Below are 24,108 nucleotides of genomic sequence, written 5' to 3' on the forward strand. Positions count from 1 at the left end.
GCCCCTGTGGAAAACAGTATGGAGTTTCCTCAAAAAGTTAAAAAGAGAACTACCATAGGACCCAGCAATTGCAATACTAGGTATTTATCCAAAGGATACAAAAACTGTGATTCAAAGGGGCACCTGCACCCCAATGTTTATAGCAGCAATATCCACAATAGTGAAAATATGGGAAAACCCCAGATCTCCATTGGCAGATGAATGGATAAAGAACAGGCGGTCTGTATATATAATAGAATATTACCCAGCCATCAAAAAGAATGAAATCTTGCCATTTGCAATGATGTGGGTGTAATTAGAGGGTATTATGCTAAGCAAAATAAATTAGTTATAGTAAGACAAATACCATATGATTTTTCTCATGTGTGGAATTTAAGAAACAAAACAGATGAACATAAGAGAAGGGAAGAAAAGACAAAATAAGATAAGAAGAATGAAAGAGGAAAACCATGAGACTCTTAATTACAGGGAGCAAACAGGGTTGCTGGAGGGGAGGTGGGTGGGAGGATGCAGTAATTGGGTGATGGGCATTAAGGAGGGCACTTGATACCATGAGCACTGGGTGTTATATGCAACTGATGAATCACTAAATTCTACCCCTGAAACTAATAATACTGTATGTTAACTAAATTGAATTTAAATTAAAAAAAATCAGTAGTATCTAGAACTGCTAAAAAGGAAAAAAGAAGAGCAACTAGTATATAAAAGAGACAACACTAGAACTCCACCAAATGGCAAAGGAGCTGTAGGAATATTCTCCAGGTCAGACGGACTGGGAAAAACACAGTTCATTTTTCCACTCCACCTTAAAAGCCCACACCAGGGAAAGGTACAGACACCATAACTTTTCGGTACAGTTGTCACAGCAAGCTTGTAACCTCAGTGAGCTCAGGGTCCACAAACCTACAACACATTCAGTTGAGCTGGGGCACAGGAAAAAAGCTGCTTTTTAAAAGGGCCCACAGAAGCTGTGGAAATGCTCTCTCACTTTCCACCTTATTCCAAGACTGGAATAAGGTCCAGTCCCACACAGTGAGCTTACAACCTCAGCTGGCTCAGAGTACACAAGCCCACACAGCCCTAGTCATGCTGGGGAATGGAAAATAAGCCATGGGTTGGTTGGTTGGTTTGTTTTTATGGTCTTGTTTTCTTTTCATTTTGTTCTTTTTCTTTCTTTTTTTCTTTTTTGTTTTTAAGATTTTATTTATTTATTCGACAGAGATAGAGACAGTCAGCGAGAGAGGGAACACAAGCAGGGGAGCGGGAGAGGAAGAGGCAGGCTCATAGCGGAAGAGCCTGATGTGGGGCTCGATCCCGTAATGCCGGGATCACGTCCTGAGCTGAAAGCGGACACCCAACCGCTGTGCCACCCAGGCGCCCCTTTTTTCTTTTTTTTATTATTTTGTTTATATTATATTTATATTTTATATTTTATTGATATTTACATTTTCTTATTTATTATTTATTATTTTATTTTGTTTTATTTCTTTTTTCTTTTATTATTATTTTTTCCTTCTTTAAGAAGATGCAGTTCAGGGGTGCCTGGGTGGCTCAGTCATTAAGCGTCTGCCTTCAGCTCAGGGCGTGAAGCTGGAGTTCTGAGATCAAGCCCCACATCAGGCTCCTCCACTGGGAGCCTGCTTCTTCCTCTCCCACTCCCCCTGCCTGTGTTCCCTCTGTTGCTGGCTGTCTCTCTCTCTAACAAATAAATAAAATCTTTAAAAAAAAAAGAAGCTGCAGTTCAAATGAGCAACTATAAAAGAAGAGTCAGCCTGAGAACTTTGGATGAACATATACAGTTTACACTCCACTTTACTTTGAAAGCACAGACCAGTGCAGTCTGAGCACCCTAACTGGCCTGCCACCTCAATGAGTCCTGGGCCTCTAGCCCATACCAAGCCATCCCACAGGGTGGCCAAAAGGTAGTGTACACCAGGACACTGCTGCTTAGTGCCCACCAGAGCCCAAGTCTTTGTACCAAGGTGACACAGGTGCAAAGCAGCCCAGAACACTCCCAGATGTTTTGCTATGGCACCCTTGGTGTAGAGTGCTCCAAAACATGTTGGCTGACATACGCTTGAGATGCAGCTGTCCTCTGAGGGTGCTCCTGACATGAAGGATCCCAGGAACTGCAGGCCCATGCATGCATCGGCTTCAGACACCCCACCTGGGCCCATGCTATGTGGAGCACCCCAGAGCACTACCATCCATTCCAGGCTTGGCTCCACCCACCTGGCCAAGGCACCACTGTGCTGAGTACCTTAAGACACCCTCATTTGCACCCAGTTCAGCTTCAGCAATTTTGCCAGATCACCCTCAGTGTGGAAAGCCAGGACACCCAGGACTGTACCTGATTCAGGTTCAGCTGTCCTGCCAGGACACATTTTTCATGGAGAACCCCAGGATCACAACAACCCATGCCCATTTTAGCTTTAACAGCCCTCCCAAGATGCCCTCGACACCAAGCATCCCAAGACCTCTCACCCTGTACCTCATTTCAGCTCCAGCCACTCCTCAGGGCACCCTCTGTTCAGAGAATTCAGGAACAACTTGGTTTACATCCACATCTGCTTCAGTTATCCTGCCAAGGTGCCTTCTGTGTGTAGAGATCCAGGTGCCTCTAGCTTGTACCCACTTTAGTTTTAGCTATCCTGCCAGGGCACTTTTTTCATGGAGAGATCAGGAACATCCTGACTATATACTACATCAGTTCCAGCTACCCTGTCAAAACACCTCCTACACAAAGAGCCCCAGAACACTGTGATTTACACCTATTTCAGCTTTAGTTGTTCTGCTAGTGTTCCTTCACTGCACAGAATGATGTGAAAACCCTGCCTGCACCCATTTCACTTTTAGTTGTCCTGACAGAATGTCCACTACATGGAAAGCCCCAAGACCCCAACCCACGCCAACCTTAGCTCTAGCCAGGCGGGAAAAGTCACCAACCACATAGTCTATATAGGGAACAGCCCTTCACAAGACTGTTACTTCAGTTTAGAAGAAGTACCTGTTCTGCCTAATCCATAGAAATAAGCACAGAAAGTCAAGAAAATGGAATTCTCCAAAAAAAAAATACAACAAAATGAAATAAAACAAAACAAAACCTCTGAAAGACAACTAAATGAATCAGGCATAAGCAATATGCCTGATAAAGTATTTAAAGTAAAGATTATAAAAATAATGGGCTGGAGAAAAGAGTGGAAGGACTCAGTGAGACCTTCAATTAAGACAGACCAAAAAATATAAGAAAGAAACAATCAGGGGCACCTGGGTGGCACAGTGGTTGGTCGTCTGCCTTCGACTCAGGGCATGATCCCGTTGTTATGGGATCGAGCCCCACATCAGGCTCCTCCGCTGTGAGCCTGCTTCTTCCTCTCCCTCTCTCCCTGCTTGTGTTCCCTCTCTCGCTGGCTGTCTCTATCTCTGTTGAATAAATAAATAAAATCTTAAAAAAAGAAAGAAGCAATCATATTTAAAGAATATGATAACTGAAATTTAAAAAAAAACACACACACTAGATGGAATCAGCAGCATATCAGCAGACATAGAAGAATGTATCAATGATCTGGAAGTCAGGGTAATGTAAAACCCTCAAACTAAATGACAAAAAGAGAAAGAAAAATGAAATTTGAGGATAGGTTAAAAGATCTCTTGGACAACATCAAGGGAACAAATACTCACATTATAGAAGCCCCAGAAGAAGAGAGAGAAAAGGATAGAAAAATATTTGAAAAAAATAATACTGAAAAATTCTTTAACACAGGGAAAGAAATACACATCCAAGTCCAAGAAGCACTGAGACTTCCACACAAGATGAACCTAAAGATGTCCACACCATGACAAAAATAATTAAAATGTCAAAAGTTAAAGATAGAGAACTTTAAAGCAGTAAGAGAGAAACAAAAAGTTACCTACAAGGGAAATCATATAAGATTTCAGCAGAATCTTTGCAGGCCAGAAGGGAATGAATTGGTATATTCAAAATGCTGAAAGGAAATACCTACAACCAAGGATAAGGATAGATCATCTGGGCAGAAAATCAAAAAAGAAACAATGTCTTTGAATGACACATTGAACAAGATCAACATAAGAGGTATATAGAGAGAATTCCATCCAAAAATAATAGAATACTCCTTCTTTTCACGTTTGCATGGAATGTTCTCCAGAATAGGCCATATGTTTGGACACAAAACCAACCTCAATAAATTTAAGAAGGTTGAAATCATACCATGCATCTTTTCCAATCACTACAGTATGAAACTAGAAATTTATCACAAGAAAAAAAGACTAGAATAGACCACAAACCTGAACACATGGAGACTAAGCAACATGACACTAAAGAACCAATGAATTAATCAAGCAGTCAAAGAAGAAATAAAAAATAAAGGGATACAAATGAAAATGAAAACACAAAATCTTTGGGACACAGTGAAATCACTACTAAGTAGAAAATATATTGGGATACAGGCCTATCTGAACAAACAAAAAAAAAGCTCACATGAACAATTTAACTTTACATATAAAGGAAGTAGGAAAACCACAACAAAAAATCCCAAGGTGAGTGAAAGGAAGGAAATAATAATGGTCAGAGGAAATAAATGGCATAGAAACTAAAAAAACAGGGGCGCCTGGATGGCGCAGTCATTGGGCATCTTCCTTCAGATCCCGTCATTCTGGGATTGAGCCCCACATCAGGCTCTTCCACTGGGAGCCTGCTTCTTCCTCTCCTACTCCCCCTGCTTGTGTTACCTCTCTCGCTGGCTGTCTCTGTCAAATAAATAAAATCTTAAAAAAAAAGAAACTAAAAAACAACAGAAAAAAATCAATGAAACCGAGAGCTGGTTCATTGTAAAGATAAACAAAATTGATAAATTCTTAACCAGACTCATCAAGAAAAAAAGAGAAAGGACCCAAATAAATAAAATAAGAAATGAGAGAGAAGTAACAATGACACAAGAGAAATACAAATTATAATTGAATACTACAAAATTTTACATATCAACAAATTAGACAACCTAGAAGACATGGATAAATTCCTAGAAACAATCTTTGAAACCTGAATCAGGAAGAAATAGAAAATCTGAACAAACTAATTACTAGTAATGAAATTCAGTCAGTAATTAAAAAAAAAACTACCAAAAAATAAAAGTCCCAGGCCAGATGGTTTCACAGGTGAATTATACCAAAACTTTGAACAAGATTTAATACATGCTCTCCTCAAAATATTCTAAAAAAAAAAAACAGAAAAAGGAGGAAAACAGCCAAATGCATTCTACCAGGCTAGAACTACACTGATACCAAAATCAAAGATACTTAATAAAAGAAAACTACAGGTCTATTTACCTAGTGAGCACAAAAGCAAAAATTCCCACCAAAATCTTAGAAAACTGCATACAATGATACATTAAAAAATCATTCACCACAATGAAATGGGACTTATTTTGGATATGCAAGGGTGGTTCAATATTTGTAAATCAATCAACATAATACATCAACAAAACAAAGGAAAAAATCATATGATCATTTCAATAGATGCAAAAAATAGCATTTCACAAAGTATGACCTGCATTCATGATAAAAACTCTCAACAAATTGGGTTTAGAGGGAACATATCTCAACATAATAAAAACCATATGTGAAAAATGCACAGCTAAAATCATAATGAAAGGTGAAAACTAACAGCTTTTGCTCTATGATCAGAAATAAGACATAGATGTCTACCCTTGCTACTTTTATTTAGCATAGTATTGAAGTGTTATACACAACAATCAGACAAGAAAAAGAAATAAGAGGCATTCACATTGATAAAGACATTAAACTGTCACTATTTGGAAATGACATGAATATAGAATAAAAATCTAAAAGACCCCATCAAAAAACTACTAGAACTGATAAATGTATTCAGTAAAGTTGGAGAATACAAAATTAATACCCCAAAGTCAGTAGCATTTTAAACACTAATAACAAAGTAGTAGGAAGAGATATTAAGAAAAAACATAACTTACAATTTCACCCAAAATTATAAAATATCTAAGAATAAACTAAATCAATGAGGTGAAAGACTATACTCTGAAATCTATAAAACATTGATGAAAATTAATGATGATGACACAAACAAATGGGAAGATATTTTATGCTAATGGATGGAAGGACCAATATGGTTAAAATGTCAACACTATCCAAAGCAATCTACAGATTAAGGATATCCCTATCAAAATGCCAAGATTTTCCACAGTACTAGAAGAAATAATACTAACATTTGTATGAAACTATAAAAGACTCCAAATAGCCAAAGAAATCTTGAGAAAAAAATAATAAAGCTAGAGACATCACAATTCCAGATTTCAAGATACACCATAAATCTTTAGTAATCAAAACAATATGGTATTGACACAAAACAAGATATATATCAATGGAAAAATATAGAGCCCAGAAATAACCAAAAAAGGCAGAAATATACAATAGGAAAAAGGCTGTCTCTTCAATAAATAGTGCTGGAAAAACTGGACAGCTAAATGTAAAAGAATGTAACTGGACCACCTAGTAACAGCAAACACAAAAACAAATTCATAATGGATTAAAAACCTTAATGTGAAACCATAAAAATCCTAGAAGAAAACACAGGCAATAATTTCTCTGACATCAATAACAAAATTTTTCTATATATGTTCCCTAAGTCAAGATTAGATAGATAGATGATAGATGATGATAGATATATAGATGATAGATTGATAGATAGATGATAGATAGATAGATGATAGATAAATAGATGATAGATAGATGATAGATAGATAGATAGATGATAGACAGATGATAGATAGATAGATAGATAGATAGATGATAGATAGATAGATGATAGACAGATAGAGATACTATACACACACACACACACACACACACACACACACACAGTGGAATATTATGCAACCAAAAGAAGGATGAGATCTTGCTATTTTAGAAAGCATGGATGGGTGTTGAGGGTGTTTTGCTAAGTGAGATATGTCAGGCTGAGATAGTCAAATACCATATAATTTCACTTATAAGTTTAAGCACAGAAAATAAACTCACAAAGAGCAGAATCAGACCTATAAATGCAGGGAACTGATAGTTGACAGTCATGGGAATAAAAGGCATAGCATAAGGATAATAGTTATATTGTAACAACAATGTATTGGGGCAGATGAGGGCTACACTTATGAACACAACATAATGTATAAACTCGTGAAATCACTATGTTGTACAATTGAAATTAATGTAACATTGCATTAACTGCACTAAAAAATTCCTCAAAGTGTTACAATTGACGTTTTATTAACATTATTAGAATTATTATTATTAGCCATGGTACAAATTTATTTTTGTTATATGTTCATCAATGTTTATAATGCAAACTCTGCTTTTTTATTACAATATTGAATAATATATAGGAAATATATAGTATTTTGGCATGTTTTAAAATTTTTTACTTTTTTATTGAAGTATAGTTGACATACAATATTATATTAGTTTCAGGTATAGAACATAGTGATTCTATATATTCTACATATTATGCAGTGTTCACTACAGTAAGTTCAATTATCATCTGTCAGTATACTACAATTATTAAAGTATTATTGACTATATTCCTTGTGCTATACATTTCATTCCTGTTATTTATTTTATAATGGAAATTTTGTACCTCTTAATCCTCTTTACCTATTTTGTTCATCCTGCCACCCTTTCCCCCTCTGGAAACCACCACCTTGTTCTCTGCACTTGAGAGTATTTCTATTTTTGTTTATATATTCATTGTTTTTTTCTTGATTGCACATATATGTAAAATTATATAGCATTTTTAAATTTCTTTATCTGATTTATTTTCCTTTGCATAATACCCTCTAGGTCCATCCATGTTGCTACAAATAAGATTTAATTCTTTTTTATTTGAGTAATATTCCATTATATATACACTATATTTTCTTTAGCCATTCATCTATAGATGGACAATTGGGCTGCTTCCATATCTTAGCTATTATAAATAATGCTGCAGTAAACATAGTGGTTACTATATCTTTTTTACTTAATGTTTTTGTTCTCCTCAAGTAAATCCCCAAAAGTGGAATTATTGCATCATATGGCACTTCTATTTTTAGTTTTTGGAGGAACCTCTATGCTGTTTTCCACAGTAATTGCAGCATTTTACATTCCTACCAACAGTGTTCAAGTGTTTCCTTTTTCCACATCCTCACAAACACTTATTTTTTATCTTTTTGATACCAGGCATTCTTACTGGTATATTATATTGTGTTATGTTATATTATATTATATTATATTATAAATTATATTATATTATGTCATATCATACCATATTATAAATTATATTATTATTGACATATTACTATTATTAGTTATTATTAACTATAGCACAAATTTAATTGAAGCTTTTTCTTAACAGGCAAGAAGTAAACATCAGAACAAATGATAATTCCATATCAAGTGAGAATTGAGTCTTTAAAGTTCAATATTATTTAGATTATATTTAAAATTATTTTAGGGACAAATTATTAGTATCTTCAATTCAATGTTGTAAAGCATAAAGTACCCTGATTTTTTCTTAATATTTAAAAGAACCTATATGTATGTGGATATGTGCATGTGTATTGGAATGTGTGTGCTTAAAATATTCCTGACCTTGATGTGGGTTTGTACTAGCTACTTTAAAGGAAATAGTTTGTTCTTCCTCATTATAAAAAACCAACCTTAATTGCATAAGTTTTCCTTTTGTTTAAAATCCATAATTATAAAACCCAATGTAGAGAAAAAATAGTCAAAATGATGAAAGTGGACTTTTCATTCTGTTGAACAAATACAATTTAAGGAAAGTTCTCCTTATATATTGAGCTGATATCTGCCTGCACTGATACACAGTTTACCCACTGGGTCTAGTCCTCCTCTTAGGAAACACATAGAATTCTCTAACATTGTGATTAAGAGCATGGACTCTGAGCCAAACTATCTGTCTTTGAATCTCAGCTTTTTCACTTTATGATTTTTGGCAAGCAATTTAACTTCTCCCAGTGCTTCATTTTTGTACATCTATAAAATGGAAGCAATTATAAATCATATCTAATTCAAAGGGTTGTGATAATTAAATGTGTTTAAAACAGTCTGACAAAGCTTAAGCACTATATGTGTTAGCAGTTACAGTTATTCTGTTATTACTATCGCTACTACACTTTCATATAACAGTTCTTTAAATATTTGAATGTAGTCATCACATCTCTCATTAGTCTCCTTATCTCCAGGATAACTATTCTGAGTTACCTCGTCATTTCTTCTTTCCATGTTAGAGCTTCTGCATAGTTTGATCACTTTATTCTGGATACCCTCAAGGGTGTATATGCCATTCTTTAGGGTTCCCTGAACTAAAATCAGGATTTGGGTTTCTAGCCCTAATTTCTGTGGCTTGGAAGTCACTGAGGTCAGAGGAGCACTAAAATAAATGATTAGATTTAATCAATATAAACTTCATTGACTACTTTATGCTCTGCATTGTGCTATTATGGAGATTATAGAAGATATATTGTTTGCAACAGAACCTAGATGACATAAAGAAAAACCAAAATGGAGAAGATGATGGAGATGTTGGAAAGGAAACATCAAACCTTTCTCTATTTTCCATTCCTACTGTTTGTATTATTTTAACTACTATGACTTAGGTGAAAATTGGGAAACTAGTTTAATCTAGAAAATAAAGTTATAAATGTAATTTTACACATAATTTAGTACTAAATGGAGAGATCAGCTTTTATTTTCCCTAATTGATATGCAAAAAAACTATAGACTTAAGAGAGAAGAGCTATATTTTAAGTTGTGACTTATCTTAAACAATATATTTCTTACTCAAGCATATTTCAGTGCTGATGAAAATCTGTTAACTGCAAATTGTTCATTGTCCTCACTCATTTTAGTCAATGAATCAAGCAGAAGATTATGGAATCAAGATTACTTTACTTTGACATTTCCCAAACCACTCCAGCCAGGTAGAAAAAAGAGATCAAGACCTTCAGAATCACAAATCTCAGTTCCTGTAAGTATTGAAATTTCATTTTTAACTAAATCTAAGTTTATATAATATACAAATACAAATTTAAAATATGTAATTTGAATCTTGCTTCCTTTTGGAAGCAGATATTTTTAAATTTATAATTCCCTGTACAACAGATTATCTCCATCTGTTTCAGATAAACTTTTATTTATACATAATTCTCCTTTTCAAAGGGATTATAAAGCTAGTAAGCTTTGTAAGCTATAGAACCTAATGCTGCAACTAGTGGGATCTCTCAGGAAATATTTACCAGCTGCAAAAACATCTAAACTGAATCTTAGAATATAAGCCAATGCTGATGAGGTTTCAGGGCCTCTCTGTTTTCTTTTTTTTTATTTTTTTATTTTTTTTTAATTTTATCTTATTATATTATGTTAATCACCATACAGTACATCCCCAGATTCCGATGTAAAGTTTGATGCTTCATTAGTTGCGTATAACACCCAGTGCACCATGCAATACGTGCCCTCCTTACTACCCATCACCAGTCTATCCCATTCCCCCACCCCCTCCCCTCTGAAGTCTTCAGTTTGTTTCTCATAGTCCATAGTCTCTCCATGTTTCATTCCCCCTTCTGATTACCCCCCTTTTCTTTATCCCTTTCTTCCCCTACCGATCATCCTAGTTCTTATGAGGGCCTCTCTGTTTTCTTTAATCTGGCACTCAGGATACTAGATACTGGGACATTCAAGCTTTCTACCTCTTTCATAAAGTGCCATTATCTTATTAATATGGAAAAACTAGCTTACAAATAGAGAAGATGATGGAGATGTTTGAAAGGAAACATCAAATCTTTCTCTATTTTCCATTCCTATTCTTTGTATTATTTTAACTACACTGATTTAAGTGAAATCTGATGTCACCCATGGTAATATCAAAATGTGTTTTAAAAGCATCACCCAAAGCAGAGTTACAGTCAATGCATTTATTCAAGTGTCATTCATTACATCTGTAGTGATCCAACTTTCATGCTTCTCTTCATGGCCCCCCTTTAATTCCGTATGACCATTTCATTGACTGGTGATATATCTACTGAATAGTTAAAAGACTATAAAAGATAAATGCAAAATTAGTGTATGAGTCTACTTGGAGAACCAGATTTGACAGATTTGGGGTTGAGACTTAAAAAGATTACACTACCGTTGCACAAATTAATAGGATCAGATATTTGTTTCATTTTATGTCCTTGTTTTGGAAAATAATTCACACCAGGGCTCTCAGGTTCTTCATTTGATCAGGGATGTTGAAAGCAGGAGGAAAAATCAGACTAGGGCCTGAGGTCTACAGTTATCACAAGAATTGTCATGACAAACTACAAGGGCATCAGTTTATTTCTGAGCTAATGTGGGGATGAGAGGTGCACAAAATGTTTCAAAAGATCTCTCCCATATAAGAATTGAAAAGGAACCCACTATCAATGGTGAGGATGGGCCCTTAAATGCCATGGATCACTGTGAGCTTCCTCCAATCTTTATAAATCATTGAGAAAATCCTAAGGTTTAAAGTCATTTGGTTTCTAATATGGAGTTATCTCACATACACAATACACACAGAATGTTGAAACTATTTTTTTCCATTTTAATTAGATGGTTAATGAGAAACTAGACAATTTTCATGTTTCAATATTAAAAAGATATAACTTATTTTAAAATGTTTATCATTATTCTAACTAATTTTTTCAGAGACATGACAAAAGAAAATTAGAGGAAGTTTGGAAGCCAGCTCATATAAGGATAAGGCATTCTTTAAAAAAATTTTCCCAAAGGCCATCTGTTTACTTAACTGTCAGGAGACAGGCTCCATTCAGAAATCCTTATACTCTTAAAGCCCATCCTGAAAATGGAGAACGTAAAAAGCCCAAAGATGACAAAAAAGGAAGAACTTTGCAGAGAATTTCCAAGAAAAGCAAAGGCCTACATGAAACAACTACAGAATCTAAAATGGTAAATGATGAGAAACCTAAAAGAGGAAATAAAGAAGATAAAACTCCATCAAAGTTATCACATAAAAGTGAGCTATCTAAGGATTCAAAGTACAAATTAGAAATAAATCCAGAATCCAATGATTTTAAGGCAGTCTCAATGTATCCAAAAAAAGATAAGAAAGATTCAAAGATTTCCAAGGAGACATATAATGAATTCATATGTGCAAAGAAGGATTCAAAGGGCTCAATGAAAAATTCTGATACCAAATCACAGACTTGCTCAAAAAATATTTCAAATATGGATTTCATACTGTATTTAGAGGAGTCCATTGCTGAATCCACAAAATGTGAAATGTGGTTAAAGAATTACTCTCAGAATAATTCAAAGAAGCCTTCGAAGAAGGACACAAAAAAGGATGCAAAGAAAACCTCTGATGCTGAGTCTGTAGACTCAAAAGATGCAAAGAAAGATAAGAAAGGTGTAAAAAAAGACAACAAGAAGAAGGATGCAAAGAAAGACACAGAGTCTACTGATGCAGAATCTGTAGACTCAAAGGATGCAAAGAAAGATTCAAAGAAGGCTAAGAAAGGCTCAAAGAAAAATGACAAGAAAAAGGATACAAAGAAGGATGCAGTGGCTACTGATGCTGAAACAGAGTCTGAATTGGAGACAAAGAATTTGAAAAAATTTGAAAAGAAGGATAAGAAAGATTCAAAAAAATATAACAAAAAAAAGGATGCCAAGAAGGATGTAGTGTCTACTGACACTGATTCTGAATCTGAATGGGATTCAACAAAGGGCAAAAATAATGAAAAAAAGGATAAGAGAAATTCAAAGAAAGATGACAAAAATAAGTTTGCAATGAAATCTGAAGAGTCTACTGAAACCGAATCTGATTGGGAATCAAAGAAGGATAAGTACAATTCAAAGAAGACTAAGAAAGATTCAAAGAAAGATGCCAAGAAACAGGATGCAAAGAAGGGCATAGAGTCTACTGATGCAGAATCTGATGAATCTTCCAAGAAAGACTCAAAGAAGCCTGAGACATTCAAAAGCTCAGATGCTGAATCTGAAGAGTCACTATATAAACTTGGCACTAAAAAGAGAGTTGCTGATGAATCAGATGCCACATCTACAGATTCAAAGAAGAAAGCACTGGAACTGAAGAGAGAATTCAAAACGGCATCCAAAAAGACCACATTCAAAGAAAAAGGGAAAAAAACAGGTACAGGTAGAGTCCCTCCATCAAGAGAAAGACCACCACTACCTCCATGTGAGCCTTTGCTACCATCACCCAAGTTCAAACGTCTCTGTCGGTGTCAGATGCCTCCTGCACCTCAAAAACCAAGATATGCTCCTTTGGTATGTTTACTGTGTTTTATTTTAGAAAAAAATGGACAAAAAATGAAAAATATTTTGAAAGGTTGAATTTATATTTTCCTTAAGAGTAGTTCAACTTTACTGGAATATTGACAAGTGAGGGACTAACAGATAAGAAAGAATATTTCAAAAGGACCCAAAAGAGTTGAAAAACAAATGTCAAAAAGCTAAGAATAATATTTAGACTGAAGCAGAGAACTGACTTGTGACTTGAGAAAACATTTGAAATTACATGTAAAGAGAATACAATTACAAAAGTGGTTAAATGTTCTTAAGGAATAAAAAAAACGAAAATTGACTAAAACTTCTATAGAGGCAGATTTTAATGAGATAGAAAGACATTTCCTAAGAAGTTGCTAAATATAGTAAAAACTCAACCAAAACCCAGACATAGCACAGTAAAAACATAACATATAAGGATTCAAATATGCAAATTAAATGATTTAATCTATATCTGAACTAAACTTTATAAGTCATCATTCTTATTGATAATCAGGGAAATAAATTAACTTACCAGGGGTAACTAGATCCCTTCTGGTTTATAACAATCAGGTTAATTTGCTCTCTTTGGGGGTAAATGCTCTGTAAATTTAGTTTCTTTTCTTTTCTCCAGAAGATCTCTTTCATCCCCTTTCCTCCAAAATCTGACTATAAGGGAAGCTTAAGTAGACATCTCAATTTGAATGTAGGGGTTCCTGCTCCCCATGTTCTCTCCCCTTGCTGGTTCTCTCTGATCTTTGGTTGAGACATAATTCATTTGCATGGCTTCTGGGCATCAACCTGTGTGTCCTCTGCTTTCACACAGTGTTTACTGTCGGTTCTCAGCATGACAGGGCTGATGCCTTGTGTTCTGCTAAATTCAGAGCTTCTTTAGATATTGCTGAGTCTTAACCTTGAGCTTGTCATGTTAACTAAATTTCTCCCTTCCTCCACTTCCTCCCTGTTCTCCTATGCTTATTTCCTCTCAGTGAGCTTCAACTTCCTCTTCTAGTCTCATGGGGATCTCCCTTTACTTTTTATTCTGAGTTTTTCTATCCTTGGTTTATAATAAAATTTTATGTGTATCTCCATTTTCCTCCTCATATATTTTCCTATTTTTATTTAGATATCTTTTTTTCACTTCTGTCAAAAAGTCTGGACTTTAAGTCCATTTTTCTCCAAGCAGACTCAAAAAGTCAGCTTTCAGACTCGAAGCTGATTAATGACTTCTTTGCTAAATGGTAAATCTTAGAGGCAAATCAATGGGTGAATGACCATTAGGGCAACAAGATTTACAAGAAATGAGAAGGTATTGGTGGATAAATTTTAAGGCAAATGAAAAGAGAGAACCCCAAGTAGCTGGATTATTTTCCATGAAAAGTGTTTATGAATAAGTAAAATACAAGAAAATGAATTGGGGGCATGGATTGATTTTAGTTGTAAAAGAAAAGCTTTCAGGGTATGTTATGGGCTTGTATACATTCAGACTAAAACTCTTTAATAAGCTTCGATATGCATAGCTACCATATAGTCAGGCTTTTCCCCTTTATCACTTTGCTGAGACTGCTGTTTTCAAGATTTGGCAAATACCTTCTTGTGGCCACATCCGTTGGTTTCTCCTTTCTCATCTTATTCTACAGTCCAACATCATTTAAAATAGCCTCTCTCTCTTTCTAAAAACATTTACTTTGCAAGATTTCTAGCACTCGACTATCCTTTATCTTCCTACTTACTGGTAGTTTTTCCACCTTTATTGTATCCCCTTCTTCCTCATCTTTGATGTTGCAAGGACCTATGACTTGGTTCCTGACCTTTTCGATCTACAACCCTCTGTTGGTAAATCCATCTAATCCCATGGCTATAAAGGTATTTAAAGATATGTTTTAATTATTTCAAAATTGATATGTCTAGTTCTGATCTTTCCACTGAAGTGCAAATTCTTACATCTAACCACCTACTTAAAATTTTCAGTGTGAATTCTACAAGGCATCTCCAAATTAACATAACATCTCTCAACCCATACCAAAATCTACACCTCCCATCTTTTCCATCTTAGTAAATAGTGCTACCATCCACCCACTTGATCTTTTAAAACCCAGATATCATCTGTGATTCCATGCATTTCCTCACTCCCCACATATGATCAATCAATAAAACTTCTCTAACTTTCCTCAAACATATATCCTGAATCAGTCCATATCTCTGCATCTCAACTACTACTACTTTTTTATAATAATTTTTATTATGTTATGTTAGTCACCATAGAGTACATCCCTAGTTTTTGATGTGAAGTTCCATGATTCATTAGTTGCATATACCACCCAGTGCACCATGCAATACATGCCCTCCTTAATACCCATCACTGGCCTATCCCAATCCCCCATCCCCTCCCCTCTGAAGCCCTCAGTTTGTTTCCCAGAGTCCACAGTCTCTCATGGTTCATCTCCCCCTCTGATTTCCCCCCTTCATTTTTCCCTTCCTTCTCCTGATGTTCGCCATGTTATTCCTTGTGTTCCACATATAAGTGAAAACAAATGATAATTGTCTTTCTTTGCTTGGCTTATTTCACGTAGCATGATGCCCTCCAGTTAGTTCCGTTCAGGTCGATGCTATGCTATTTTTAATATTTTTTTTAATTGAGTTGTACAAGTTCATTATATCTTTTGGATATCAACCCTGTATTGGATATATCATTTTCAGGTGTCTTCTTATATTCAGTAGGTTGCATATTTCTTTTGTTGATGGTTTCCTTCACTGTGGAAAATATTTTAGTTTGCTGTATTTTCATTTATTTTTTTATTTTTTGTCATTGCCTGAGGAAATACATCCAATAAAATATTGCTAAGATCAATGTGAAAGAGCTTAGTGTCTATGTTTTCATCTAGGAGTTTTATGGTTTCAGGCCTTACATTTAAGTACTTAATCAACTTTGAGTTTATTTTTGTATTTACTGTAAGAAGGTAGTCCACTTTTACAAAACTATTTATTAAAAAGTCTGTTTTTCCCCACACTATATGTTCTTGCCTCCTTTGTTGTAGATAAATTGATCATAGAAGCATAGGTTTATTTCTGGGCTATCTATTCTATTCTCTTGGCCTATACGATCTTTTTGTTCAGGTACCACATAGTTGTGATTGTTATCGTTTTGTAGGATAATTTAAAATCAGGTACATATGATACCTCCAGATTTATTCTTTTTCAAGATTGCTATGCCCATTCAGTATCTATTGTAGTTCCCTTCAAATTTTAGGATTATTTGTTGTAGTTCCAAAAAAAATGCCATTAGTATTTTATAAGTATTGCCTTGAAACTTTAGATTGCTTTGGGTAGAATGGATAATTTAATATTAATTTTTCCAGCCCATGAACAAAAAATATCTTTTATCTGTGTTGTCTTTAATTACTTTTATCAATGTTATAGCTTTCCAAGTATATTTCAGTTCTTTGGTTAAGCTTATTCCTGAGTATTTTCTTATTTTGATGTAACTATAAAAGGGATTATTTTCTTATGTTTTCTTTCTTTTGTTTTGTTTTGTATTGTTTTACTATGTTATGTTAGTCACCACATAGTACATCCTTAGTTTTTGATGTAGTGTTCCATGATTCATTCTTTGCGTGAAACACCCAGTGCTCCATGCAATATGTGCCCTCCTTAATACCCATTACAACCCTATCCCAATCCCCCACCCCATCCTCTCTGAAGCCCTCAGTTTGTTTCCCAGAGTCCATAGTCTCTCTTGGTTCATTGCCCCTTCTGTTTATCCCACTTCACTCTTCCCTTCCTTCTCCTATCGATCTTCCTGCTATTTCTTATGTTCCATAAGAGAGTGAAACCATATGATAATTGTCTTTCTCTGTTTGACTTATTTCACTTAGCATGATCTCCTCCAGTCCCATCCATGTTGCTGCAAATGTTGGGTAATCGTTCGTTCTGATGGCTGAGTAATATTCCATTGTATAAAGGGATCACATCTTTATCTATTTGTCTGTTGAAGGGCATCTCGGCTCCTTCCACAATTTAGCTATTGTGTACAATGCTGCTATGAACATTGGGGTGCATATGGCCCTTCTCTTCACTACGTCTGTATCTTTGGGGTAAACCCCCAGTAGTGTGATGGCTGGGTCATAGGGTAGCTCTATTTTTAACTTTTTGAGGGACCTCCACACTGTTTTCCATAGTGGCCGTACCAACTTGCGTTCCCACCAACAGGGTAAGAGGGTTACCCTTTCTCCACATCCTCTCCAACATTTGTTGTTTCTTGCCTTGTCCATTTTTGCCATTCTAACTGGCATAAGGTGGTATCTCAATGTGCTTTTGATTTGAATTTCCCTGATGGCTAATGATGTTGAACATTTTTTCATATGTCTGTTACCCATTTGCATGTCTTCAATGGAGAAGTGTCTGTTCATATTTTCTGCCCATTTTTTGATTTGATTATTTGTTTCTCGGGTATTGAGTTTGAGGTCTTTGTAGATCTTGGATACCAGTCTTTGTAGTGTCATTTGCAAATATCTTCCCCAATTCCGTGGGTTGTATCTTTGTTTTGTTGACTGTTTCCTTCGCTTTGCGGAAGGTTTTTATCTTGATGAAATCCCAAAAGTTCATTTTTGCTTTTGTTTCCTTGCCTTTGGAGATGTGTCATGAAAGAAGTTGCTGTGGTCGACATCAAAGAGTTTACTACCTATGTTCTCCTCTATGATTTTGATGGATTCCTGTCTCACATCGAGGTCTTTCATCCATTTGGAGTTTATCTTGGTGTATGGTGTGAGACAGTGGTCAAGTTTAATTCTTTTGCATATAGTTGTTCAATTTTCCCAAAATCATTTATTGAAGAGTCTGTCTTTTTTCCACTGGAAGTTTTTTCCTGCTTTGTCAACGATTCCTTGCCCATAGAGCTGAGGGTCCATTTCTGGGTTCTCTATTCTGTGCCATTGGTCTATGTGTCTTTTTTTGTGCCAGTACCATGCTGTCTTTGTGATCACAGCTTTGTAGTATAGCTTGAAATTAGGCAACGAGATGTGGCCAGCTTTATTTTTCCTTTTCAACATTTACATGGTGATTCAGGGTCTTTTCTGGTTCCACACAAATTTTAAGATTGTTTGCTCCAGCACTATGAAAAATGTCATTGGTATTTTGATTGGGATGGCCTTGAAAGTGTAGATGCTCTGGGTAGCTTAGACAGTGTAACTATGCTTATTCTTCCTATCCATGAGCATGGAATGTTTTTCTATCTCTTTTTGTCTTCTTCAATGTCTTTCATCAGTGTTCTGTAGTTTCTAGAGTATAGATCCTTTACGTCTCTGGTTAAGTTTATTCTGAGATATCGTATGCTTTTTGTGTTATTGTAAATGGAATTGATTCCCTAATTTCTCTTTTTTCAGTCTCATTGTCCGTGTATAGAAATGCAACTGATTTCTGAGCATTAATTTTGTATCCTGCTACATTACTGAATTGTTGGATAAGTTCTAGTAATTTTGGGGTGGAGTCTTTTGGGTTTTCCACATAAAGTGTCATGTCATCCGAGAAGAGAGAGAGTTTGACTTCTTCTTTGCCAATTTGAATACATTTATTTCTTTTTGTTGGCTGATTGCTGATTCTAGGACTTCTACTACTATGTTCAACATAATGGCGAGAGTGGGCATCCTTGTCATGTTCCTGATTTATATGGAAAAGCTCTCAGCTTTTCCCCATTGAGAATAATATTCACTGTGGGCTTTTCGTAGAATGTTTTTGTGAACTTGAGAAATATACCTTCTATCCGTACACTCTGAAGTGTTTAAGGATGCTGTATTTTGTCAAATGCATTTTCTGCATCAATTGAGAGGACCATATGGTTCTTGTATCTTCTCTTATTAATGTGATCTATCGCACTGATCAATTTCTGAATGTTGAACCACCCTTGCATACCAGGGATTAATCCCACTTTGTTGTGATGGAAAACCCTTTTAATGTACAGTTGGATCCTATTAGCTAGTATATTGTTGAGAATTCTGGCATCCATATTCATCAGGGATATCAGTCTGTAATTCTCCTTTTTGATGGGGTCTTTGCCTGGTTTGAGGATCAAGGTAATATTGGCCTCATAGAATGAGTTTGGTAGTTTTCCTTCTGTTTTTATTTTTTGAAACAGCTTCAGGAGAGTATGTATTATTTCTTCTTTGAATGTTTGGTAGAATTACCCGGGGAATCCGTCAGGCCCTGGACTCATTTTTGGGGGAGGTTCTTGATCACTGCTTCAATCTCTTCCTAATTAATCTGTCTCTTTAAATAATCAATTTCTTCCTGTTTCAGTCTTGGTAGTTTATAGGATTCCAGGAAGGCATCCATTTCTTCCAGGTTGTTTATTTTATTGGCATAAAGCTGTTGATAAAAGTTTCAAATGATTGTTTCTATTTCTTTGGTGTTGGTCATGATCTCTCCCCTTTCATTCATAATTTTATTAACTTGGGTCCTTTCTTTATTCTTTTGAATAAGTCTGGCCATTGGCTTATCGATCTTATTTATTCTTTCAAAGAACCAGGTTCGAGTTTTGTTGATCTGCTCTACTCTTCTCCTGGTTTCTTATACCTTGATCTCTGCTTTAATCTTCATCAACTGCCTTCTCATGCATGGTTTAGGCCTGTTCTTCTCTTCCAACTCCAGCTTCTTGAGGTGAGAATATAAAAACTGCATTTTAATTTTTTTTTATTTTTTTGAGTGAAGATTGAATAACTATGTATTTTCCCTTTAGGACTGCCTTTGTGGTGTCCCATAGGTTTTGGACTGATGTGTTTTCATTCTCATTGGTTTCCATAAATTGCTTAAGCTCATCCTTAATTCATGGTTTACCCAATCATTTTTAAGCAGGTGGTTCTTAGTCTCCAAGTGTTTGAGTTTCTTCCAAATTTTTCCTTCTAATTGAGTTCCAGTTTCAAAGCATTGTGGTCTGAGAATATTCAGGGAATAATCTCAGACTTTTGGTTTCAGTTGAGACATGTTTTGTGACCCAGTATAGGGTCTATTCTGGAGAAAGTTCCATGTGCATTCAAAGAGAATGAGTATTCCGTTGTTCTGGTGTGTAGTGTTCTGTATATAACTATAAGTCCATCTGGTTCAGTATGTCATTCAAAGCTCTTGTTTCTTTGTTGATTTTCTGCTTGGGTGATCTATCTATTGCTGAGAATGGCATGCTGAGGTCTCCTACTATTAATGTATTATTATCTATATATCTCTTTATTCTGGTTAAGAGTTGGCTTGTGTATCTAGCTGCTCCTCTGTTGGGGGCATAAGTATTTATAATTGTTAGATCCTCTTGTTGGATACAGACTTTAAGAATGATATAGTGTCAGTCTGTATCTTTAACTACAGTCTTTAGCTTAAAATCTATTCTGTCTGATATGAGGATTGATATTCCAGCTTTCTTTTGAGGTACATTGGCATAAAAAGTGGTTCTCCATCCCTTCACTTTCAGCCTGGGTGTATCTTTAGGCTCAAAATTAGTCTCTTCTAGGGGCGCCTGGGTGGCACAGTGGTTAAGCGTCTGCCTTCGGCTCAGGGCGTGATCCCGGCGTTATGGGATCGAGCCCCACATCAGGCTCCTCGCTATGAGCCTGCTTCTTCCTCTCCCACTCCCCCTGCTTGTGTTCCCTCTCTCGCTGGCTGTCTCTATCTCTGTTGAATAAATAAATAAAAAATCCTAAAAAAATTAGTCTCTTATAGACAGCATATGGATTGGCCATATCTTTTTATCGAATCTGCAACCCTGTGGTGTTTTATGGGAGCATTTAGGCCATTCACATTGAGAGTGATTATTGAGAGATATGATTTTAATGATATCATGTTGCCTGTGAAGTCTTTTTTCTATAGATTTTAAATTTCTGTTCTGTATCACTCTTGGGGTCTTTTTACTTTTATAGAACCCCCCCCTTAATATTTCTTGTAGGGCTGGCTTGGTCTTCACATATTCTTTCAGTTTCTGCCAATCGTGGATGTTCCTTGTCTATTCAACAATTCTGAATGACAGCCTTGCTGGATAAGGATCCTTGGCTGCATGTTCTTCTCACTTAGAGCTCTGAATACGTCTTGTCAGCTTTTTATGGCTTGCCAGGTATTTGTAGGCAAGTCTGATGTTATTCTGATGTTCCTCCTTCTGTAGGTGAGGATTCTGTTCCCCCTTGCTGCTTTCAAGAATGTATCCTTGGATCTAATATTTGCTAATTGTACTATTATGTGATGTGGAGTTGGTCTGTTCTCATTGATCTTGGGAGGGGTCCTCTCTGCTTCTTGGACACTAATGCTTGTTTCCTTTGTCAGATTAGGGAGGTTCTTAGCTACAATTTGTTCAAATATTTCCTCTAGATAGATATCTTTCTACACCCCCTCAGGGATGCTGATGATTCTGACATTGAAACGTTTCATTGAATCAGTAATCTCCCATAATATACATTCTTGCAATTGGACTTTTTTGAGCCAAGTTTCTGTTTTTACCTTCTCTTCTACCATCTCATCTTCCAATTCACTAATTTTTTCTTCTGCTTCATTTACCCTGACTGTTAGAGCATCCAGTTTAGACTGCATTTTATTCATAAAATTTTTAATTTTGCCAGATTTGTTCTCATTTCCACCCCTAGAGATTCTATATTCTTGTTAATATTTTCATAAATATTTTTTTCAAGTCTACGCATCTTCTTGACCATTGTTACTCTGAACTCCATTTCTGATAATTTGGTTATATCCATATCCATTAGTTCTGTGTCAGAGGCCACAGTCTGTATCTTTTCTTTTTTTGGGGTGGGATTCCTCCTCCTTGTCATTCTGATGAGGAGAGGTTGCGGAGATCTAGAGAACTCAAATTATTGACCAGGACCCAAGCAATGTGCACTTGTTTTATAGGACCTTTTGGATGTGGGCTTCTTGATTTTTCAGCCTGCCTTCTGGGGGAGGGGCCTGCCACACTGATACTGAGGCAACCCTGTTTGGGTACAGTTGCCCCATCCCCTGAGAGAGGGACTGGGAACAGGCACAAAGCGAACTGGTATTTCTGGACTTTTGTTCTCTGTCGGCTTTCCCTGGTGGCTTTCTGTGACTCTTCTGAGAGTCAGAGCTGCAGTGGCCGTATCCTAGCCTCTGTCTCAGAACAGAAAGATTTCAGTCTGCTCTCTACTGAGCTCTCCTGGCCACTTTAACACTGTTTCTGTCGGTGCTGCTAAAAACCCCGCAGCATTCAGGGTTGTGTTCGCCACAGCCACTCTTCCCAGTCCTTGCTCCCAGGGCCAGCACGTCTCTGTCCTTTGTGCTTCTAACACTGCCAGCCACCCCCGGTTCTGCATGCCCTCCGGAGCTCCAGTTTTCAGTCTGCTCACATGCATGTACCCAAGCTCCCGGTTTCAGTCTTGTTTCTCAGCAGCTACTGGTCCGTGAGTCCGGCCGGCTCCCTAGTGCAGGAGGCTACTGTTTCCGGGCACCCAAGCGCAGCGGCTCCCTCCCCCTTCCATTTCTCTTCTGATATCTGTGCAGATTCACAGCTTCCCGCTTAGTACCTCAATGTTCGTTTGTAGAGATCCAGATGTTTCTACCAATGTCTCCGGCTGATTTCGTGGGTTTTCAAGATGATCTCGTAGATATCCAGCTCTATTCAGGGGACCAGCTGAAAAAAGGTCCCCTATTCCTCCATCTTTCTTCCCCCCCCCTTAGGTTTTCTTTCTTATATTTCATTTTAGTTTATAGAAATAGAGACAATTATCATATGATTTGTCTCATCTATGGAACATAAGAACTAGGAAGATCGGTAGGGGAAGAAAGGGATAAAGAAGGGGGTAATCAGAAGGGGGAATGAAGCATGAGAGACTATGGACTCTGAAAAACAAACTGAGGTCTTCAGAGGGGAGAGAGGTGGGGGAATGGGACAGGCTGGTGATGGGTAGTAAGGAGGGCACATATTGAATGGTGCACTGCGTGTTATACGCAACTAATGAATCATCAAACTTTACATCAGAAACCAGGGATGTACTGTATGGTGATTAACATAATATAATAAAAAAACATTAAAATAAAAAAAAGAAATTAGCCAAGCATTTCTGTGTTACCTATGGTTTTGAATATTCATTTTTGTGTATGTGTAAATTATTTCTGTTATGATAAAGTAAACAATTATTTTAAAATTAAAAAAAAGAAATACAGTGTATTTCTGTATATTAGTTTTTTTTTATCCTGTAACTTTACTAAGTTCTTTTTTTTTAAAGGTTTTATTTATTTATTCCACAGAGATAGAGACAGCCCAGTGAGAGAGGGAACACAAGCAGGGGGAGTGGGAGAGGAAGAAGTAGGCTCATAGCAGAGGAGCCTGATGTGGGGCTCCATCCCATAACACCGGGATCACGCCCTGAGCCAAAGGCAGACGCTTAACCGCTGTGCCACCCAGGCGCCCCTGCTAAGTTCTTTTAATAGTTTTAAAATATTTTTGGTAGAATCTTTAGAGTTTTCTACGTATAATATCATGTCATCTACAAATACGGACAATTTTATTTCTTCCTTTTCAATTTGGATATCTTTTCCTTTTTTTTTTTCTTTCCTAATTGCTGCAGCGAGGACTTTTATACTGGGTTGAATAAAACTGTTGAGTGGGCATCCTTTTCTTGTTTCTGATCTTAGAGGGAAAGGTTTCGCCTTTTTACTGCTGATATGTTAGCTGTGGGTTTGTCGTATATAGCCTTTATTATGTTGAATTACATTCCCTCTACACCACTTTGTTGTGAGTTT

At 36.3% G+C, this 24,108-nt stretch overlaps 1 protein-coding gene across 1 annotated transcript; it reads left to right on the top strand.

The window, feature by feature from the left end:
- Nucleotides 1–2,143: 2,143 nt before the first annotated feature.
- Nucleotides 2,144–22,855, top strand: CYLC1 (cylicin 1). Its single transcript, XM_002930450.1, has 5 exons — nucleotides 2,144–2,589; nucleotides 8,435–8,475; nucleotides 9,951–10,069; nucleotides 11,770–13,374; nucleotides 22,757–22,855. Exons 1-5 carry the CDS (start codon nucleotides 2,144–2,146, stop codon nucleotides 22,853–22,855), a joined length of 2,310 nt encoding a protein of 769 aa, XP_002930496.1.
- The last annotated feature ends 1,253 nt before the right edge of the window (nucleotides 22,856–24,108 follow it).

This window comes from Ailuropoda melanoleuca, chromosome X (assembly GCF_002007445.2).
Source record: "Ailuropoda melanoleuca isolate Jingjing chromosome X, ASM200744v2, whole genome shotgun sequence".
NCBI classification, from domain to species: Eukaryota; Metazoa; Chordata; class Mammalia; order Carnivora; family Ursidae; genus Ailuropoda; species Ailuropoda melanoleuca.

What these genes read in the sequence shown, in the direction of transcription:
- CYLC1 (XM_002930450.1), top strand. Translation starts at nt 2,144, where the DNA reads ATGCATCGGCTTCAGACACCCCACCTGGGCCCATGCTATGTGGAGCAC. An exon ending in GCTTCAGTTATCCTGCCAAG is followed by an intron (nt 2,590 to 8,434) that starts GTGCCTTCTGTG and finishes TTTTCTTAACAG; the next exon opens with GCAAGAAGTAAACATCAGAA. An exon ending in AAATGATAATTCCATATCAA is followed by an intron (nt 8,476 to 9,950) that starts GTGAGAATTGAG and finishes CACTCATTTTAG; the next exon opens with TCAATGAATCAAGCAGAAGA.